At 53.1% G+C, this 6014-nt stretch overlaps 1 protein-coding gene across 5 annotated transcripts; it reads right to left on the reverse strand.

Moving 5' to 3' along the window:
• Positions 1-1629: 1629 nt before the first annotated feature.
• Positions 1630-5574, reverse strand: AQP6 (aquaporin 6). Of its 5 annotated transcripts, XR_001597730.2 has the most exons (5): positions 4784-5574; positions 3867-4025; positions 3561-3641; positions 2963-3053; positions 2817-2858 (listed from the first exon to the last, which is right to left on the reverse strand). XR_001597730.2 is itself a non-coding variant. In XM_016151815.2 (4 exons), the coding sequence occupies exons 1-4, from the start codon at positions 5177-5179 to the stop codon at positions 2727-2729; spliced, it is 846 nt and encodes a 281-aa protein (XP_016007301.1). In that variant the 5' UTR covers positions 5180-5574; the 3' UTR covers positions 1630-2726. The 5 variants fall into 5 exon arrangements, 4 of the variants coding, with proteins under 4 accessions (XP_016007301.1, XP_016007302.1, XP_016007303.1 ...); XM_016151815.2 differs by lacking the exon at positions 2963-3053 and having other exon boundaries at positions 1630-2936; XM_016151817.2 differs by having other exon boundaries at positions 2826-3053.
• Between the last annotated feature and the right edge of the window lie 440 nt (positions 5575-6014).

Here is a 6014-nt window from a genome sequence, read left to right on the forward strand (position 1 = left end):
TGTATTAATCACCAAGGCATTCGTCCCGAGCCCCCCTCCCTTTGGGGAGAATTATGAATTGCAATTGCAGATGGCTCTGCTGATTGAAGGCAGTGCTCAGCAGGGAGAAGGGCCAGATCAGATTACACACCATTAATTAAAAACTTCCCCTGACAAATAGGAGGAAGGGAGTGCATGCCAAGGGTCTGTCTGGTTGGGTCTCTGTTCTCCCTGTGCTCCTGGTCCCCCACCCAGGCCCAGGGGCTGTGACCGTGAAGCCCACTGTCCCTGGCTGGAATCCCCGAGATCTGGCTCCCAGAAGGCCAGCCCTTCCCTCATCCAAACAGATGGCCGGATGTCCTATTAAAGGGCTGCAGAGGAGAAACTCACCTTTGGTTACACATTCCTGTCTAACTTTGAATGCTCTTCAGACTATAACCTAATTCCTCACTGCTCATGAAGCTTTTCTTCTCTTATTTAGTCTATTCCAACAGCACAGCTTCAAAGAACTATTTGTGAACGTAGCCCCCAGCTCTCTCTTCAGACAATCACCCTTACCCTTTTGGCCTAAAGTTTCTGGGACAGAGGTTACTCACTCTGGAGTAGGAGTGAGGACTCCTCTACCCAGCTACCCCTACTTGCAAGTGCAGGCTTCCTCGGCTGCTGTCATCTTGGCTCATTTGGAGCTGTAAGTTCTGAATTCTCTTGAGCAATTATTGCCTCCCCTCCCTCCCAGCCACCCAGCCTCAGTCATTCATTCATCTAACTTTTATTAAGCACTCAGTGTGTGCTCGACTCTGGGGGCTTGGAGATGATTTGTCTAAGGCTTAAGGGCCTACTACAGGAGCTCCACCACCTGCTCTCTTCAACCTTCTAGTTCCTGCTTCTTTCCTTTCTTTGGCTGCAGCTTATATAAGTTGCCCTGGAGCACTATTTTGGAAAATTCTAAGCTTGGAGCTGGGGAGACCTTAGGGGGCTGTGGTACTGAGCTGGGTGACCTTTAACAAATCAGTCACATCCTACACACACACACACACACACACACACACACACACACACACACAGAGCTGTCCCTGCTCATCAAAGGGCACAAGAAGCCCTGGGCTCTGAGAGATTACGAAGATAGATGAGTACAACTCAGCTTGGAGAAATGTGAATAGTATTCTACACTGACAATATTACAGAATGCTGAGCACAGCTGCTATGGCCAAGAGCACTGGGGACTTGGTTGCTGCACTGGTTACAGGCTGGGCCCTGTTACCCTGTCCTTGGAAGACTTTGACAGCCCCTCCCCCATCCACAGCCCCTTTGGAGACATCATGGAAAAGGATCTATCTTTTTTATGGATTTGGTTGCTGCATCTCGAGGTACCATGGTGATGGGCATCACTGAGATGAGAAGAACTGACTTACTGGTTTGTCTCTTCATTCCGGGGCCCCTCCCCCAACCTCCACCATCAACACACACACAAAGTTCCCAGGTCACTAGACCCAGGAAGGAGGCAGGGTCCCCTGTAAGTGGAGCAGATGAACTGAGAAAAACCTCTCCCCCTCCTTCTCAATCATTTCCTCTTCTTCCCATTACCAGCAATTGTATTCAAACCCAATAATTACAGTAATAGTGACAATAATCATCATTTATTGACTTTGTTTTTCTAACATTTTAACTTCCTCAGACATTTTCCAACCTCTTGTTTATTTTCTCAGCAGCACCTGGGGGAAGCTTGTGCCCATTTAATAGCTGGGAAAGCCAAGATCCAGATAGAACCCCAAGTCATGGGCAGAGTCGGTTCACAGCAGCTCGTGAATATTAACAAACCAATAAAGACTCTAGTAGTCCATTAGAAGCATTGAACAGAAAACCATGGTTTCCTGGTCATTCCTGAGTTCCTAGCATCCTTGGGACTTACTTATTTAACAGCTTTTGGGGGATCCTGGCAGAGCTGAGATTAAAGCTGGAGTTGCTGCTTCTGGCCCAGGTCAGGGGCCGAGGGCTGGGCTGGCGCTGTCCCCTCAGGATTGTTTCTGTGAATGGGGCTGTGAGGTGGAAGGCGGGCAAACACCCAGGAAGAGCTTGCCCTGGAAAAGTCCTGTCTGGCCCAAACCTCCCTTGCAGCCTGAGAAAACTTCCTCTCTGTGTCAGCTCTTCCCAAGGGTGGGGTCCTGTCCTGGGCATTTGGAGGAGTGAGGAATGAAGAATGAAGAGCTGTGAGAGGGTAATCACTGTCCTCAGGAAGCCCTCAGTCTGAGTAGGAGCCATAGGCACCACCCTCCCCCCAAACCACACTCAAGAGCAGAGACATCCCTCTGAGGAGCTGAGTCTTCTGAGAAGTCTGGCCCCTCCTCCCCACAGCTAGGGTAAGAATTTGGGGTTCCCTAAGTTCTCTTTAGCCCTCAGCCTATAAGCAGAGTGGCTTTCTGGGCTCTAATTCCTTTTTTCAAGACATGGGGATCTGCAGTCCAGATGGATGAGAGAAGTGGAAAGCAATCATGCATTCTCCTGCCTCCCTCTGCCCTGTCCCATTAAGAGATGGAGGAGGAGGAAAATGAACAATTTCCTCCCCAGACTTATCTAGAAATGTAATGCCCAGGAGAGGGATTAGCATACCCTGCCCAAGATGTTAGGACAAGAGGCCACGCACCCACAACCCACACTTGAAAGCCCCCTTCCCACCACCCTAGAGAACCTGAAGATATGTTGCCCACCTACACAGCTCTTCTCAGAAGCCTGAGGGGAGGGGCCAAGTTCTATGCCATCTGACATACACTCTCCATTTCGGTGTTCCCTGAGCTGGACTGGGATTCCTTCTGGGGCTCCACCCCTGCCAATTTCTCCATCTCTGCGGTGCCCATGAGGATGGCCAGTCGCTGGCTCAGGGTCTTGGTGTCAGGAAACAGGATAAAGTTGTAGATCAGCGAAGCCAGGACAGCCCCTGTCAGGGGTCCCACCCAGAAGATCTGAGGAGGCAGAAAGAAGTAGGTACCTGGCTCATGAGCTGTCAGGATCATAGGGTGGCTTTGGGACCCCTGCCTGCTTCCTTAGTGTTGTCTTGGTCTCCCAGGACCCCGTGATCTCTGCAAGGTGGAAGATTTGAGAAGCACGAGTCCTGCACCCATCCACCACTCCCCTTATCCTCACTACTCCTTCCTCCCTCCTTTTCTCGCCGCCCCTGTCCCAGCCAGGAGCCTTGGCTAGTGCCATTTCTGTCTTTGCTGGTGTGTGTGTCTATTTCTGTTTGTCTTTATCCAAGTTTGGAAATTGGTCCAGCTGGAGAAAGTGAATAAGGAAACAGCCAGGACTTGAAGTTAGCCAAGGCTGCGGCTCTTGCCCTGGCCCATTTCTTGCCAGCCCACCGGACACCCTGGACTATTGAAGTTGTAAAGAAATTTAGTACAGAGCCAGGATACTCTCCCTGGTCTTCTGAGCTTAGAGAAAACTCCATCTGGGGTCAAGATGTTCTGCGGCAGGAGGACTTGTCTCCCTAAGTCTCTATGGCCCCACTGCTGGTGAAAGCCACCGTAGTCTCTATGCCCCCACTTGGGCCCTCTCCCCTTCCCATGGCTGCCAGTCGAGGGTCTCACCCAGTGGACTGTAAACTTCCCAACGATGACGGCAGGACCGAAGGAGCGGGCTGGATTCATAGAACAGCCAGTGAAGTAGATCTGGGGAATGATTGTGGGTTCGGGGTATGAAGAGGCTTAAGGTAAGCCTGGGAGGGGATAGTCCCTTCTGCCTTGGATGAGAACCTCAGTTCCAGCTTTGGCATCTGCAGCACCATATCGTAGGTCTGGAGTGTGGGACACAGCCTTAGCCCCAAGGCATGAGGAACTCAGGGAGGGACACTTCCTGGCCTTTAGGCCCCCGATGGCCCCCCCTTTGCCCCTTACCCCAATGAGGTGGCCCAATGCCACAGAGATCCCAATCATGGCTGCTGGGGAGCCTGATGCCTGACGGCTGTCCATGGAAGCAAAGACACAGAGCACCAGCTGCAGGGTCAGAACCAGCTCCACCACCACTGCCTGGCCAGTCGACACGTTGCTCCGGACCTGGGTGAGGGGGTTATACTGGAGCCCACGTGGGCTCTGCTAGGGGATGAAGACCTCCACACACTGTATTTCTTCATTGTAAGGGTGTGATACCTCACCACTGCCAATTCCAGGACTTAAAGAGAACTGTGCAGTAGGGTTTAGGTCAGTCCCAGACATTTGCTCCCTGCAGAAGTGAGTATCACCCTTCTTGCCCCAAAGGTTGATTGGGGCTGGTGATTTAGAGGGATGGCAAGGGCCCAGGTGGGAAAGGGGAGACGTGGAGAAGCTGGGGTGCATGTTTTCAAGCTGACAAGAAGGAGACCTAGGGAAGTAGGTGGAACATAGATGATTAGGGGAATTTGGGGGGGGGGCAGGTAAAATAGGTCTCAGGGTGCTAGGGAGGGAGGAACATAGAAAAAAGAGCAAGGGACATGTGGGGAACTTTAGGGAAGAAGATGAAGTGCATGCATGTCCCTACCACAACCTACAGCCCCAGCCCTTCCTGGCCACCCCAACCCTCTAATGCCTAGTCCTTCTCCAACTCCTGCCCCTTAGTAGAGCTTCTCCATGCTCCACCTGTTTCTCGAACCACAATCACATTCCTACTCTGCCTGCACTAAGGCCACACACTGATTCCCCTGGGCCCCTGGCCCTGCCCAGAGCAGATGTGGAGCATGCAGCTGTGTGGTTACCTCCCTGTTCCCTCTCCAGCCTGGCCCCCCACCTGTTTGGACACCTCACATCTGGCCCTGCCAGACACCCCTTTCTGCACCTACCTCATTAACTCCAAGGGTTTCTCGGACGTCCCCTGGTGTGACCTCATAAAGCAGAGCAGCCCCCACAATGGCCCCTGCCAGCTGGGCAGCCACGTAGGCCACGGCCCGGGGCAGTGAGATTTGGGAGCCCACAAGGAAGGCCAGTGTCACGGCGGGGTTGGCATGAGCCCCGCTGGTCTTCCAGGTGACCTGCACAGCCGTGGCTGTGGCCAGATTGAAGGTAATGGCGACCTGCAGCACAGAGGGAAGCGCCGAAGACCAGTGCAGAGCCGAACCCACACCAAAGAACACATACAGCCCCGTGGCCAGGAACTCGGCAAACAGCGCCTTGCCGATGGCCACCCAGAGCTGGCACCCCAGCATCCCAACCAAGCTGCACCCTCCTATCTCCACCATGTCTAGGTCCTGGTGCCTTGGCTGCAGCCTCCTCTGCTCCCAGGGCCTCTGTTCCCCTTGCTTCTGGTCTCCTCTGTCTCCTCTTGTCTCTTGTCTCTGGCCTGCTCTGGCTGTCTTATTGCGTAGAGGCTTTGCTGGCTCCCATCTAAAGCTCCCCCATGCACTGCTGCCCCAGGACTGTGCCAGTCAGACTGGCAAAGATCAGGCTGATAGGGTTATATGTGTTTGGCTGGGGCGGAAGTATAGGGGTGGCATGAGGGGTGATGCTCACGTGCCTGCTCTACTCTGAGCTCACCTGACAGCCAGGGGAGGGGGATGTCTCAGGGCACTGAGCTGGAACCTCCCAGGAAGTTTCCAAGCTAGATAGGACTGACTGCTGCAGGCAGAGGCCCAACCTGAAGGCTATAGGTAGAGAAGCAATAGTGAGAATGGGATTCCGGGGCGCTCACATCCCTGATGTCAGATTAGCTAGAACAAGATCACTCGATCCTCAAGACCAAGGCCTGCTTCAGAGGGTCCTGTGTATTCTGGGCTTGGCGCGGGCTCCTGTTCTCCTGGCCCCCTCTTCCTGCAGGCTTCACCTCCAGATGGACTCACACTATTCTGTGCCCTGTAAACCTAGATGTGAAATGAAGCTCTCTTCCATTCCCAATTAAAACCTCACTCACAGAGAGCAGATGTGAAAAGAGTTAACTTTACTAAGGATGTGGGCCTGTCGGGGCACAGAGGGGGCAGATGGAGGACAGGTTTATTCCACAGCTAATCAGATGATACACATGGTGGTGGGCACCTCTGTTTGCCTGCCAGGGGAATTGCTATTGGTCCTTCACTTGCC

The sequence above is a fragment of the Rousettus aegyptiacus genome, unplaced genomic scaffold (assembly GCF_014176215.1).
Source record: "Rousettus aegyptiacus isolate mRouAeg1 unplaced genomic scaffold, mRouAeg1.p scaffold_m13_p_2, whole genome shotgun sequence".
Lineage (NCBI taxonomy): Eukaryota > Metazoa > Chordata > Mammalia > Chiroptera > Pteropodidae > Rousettus > Rousettus aegyptiacus.

Bases quoted from the DNA above. Each gene is read 5' to 3' on its own strand.
- AQP6 (XM_016151814.2), bottom strand. From the start codon at position 5,179: ATGGTGGAGATAGGAGGGTGCAGCTTGGTTGGGATGCTGGGGTGCCAG. The intron at 4,026-4,783 runs GTAGGTGCAGAA...CCCCTCACCCAG, and splicing joins AAACCCTTGGAGTTAATGAG to GTCCGGAGCAACGTGTCGAC. The intron at 3,642-3,866 runs GTAAGGGGCAAA...ATCATTCCCCAG, and splicing joins CATTGGGCCACCTCATTGGG to ATCTACTTCACTGGCTGTTC.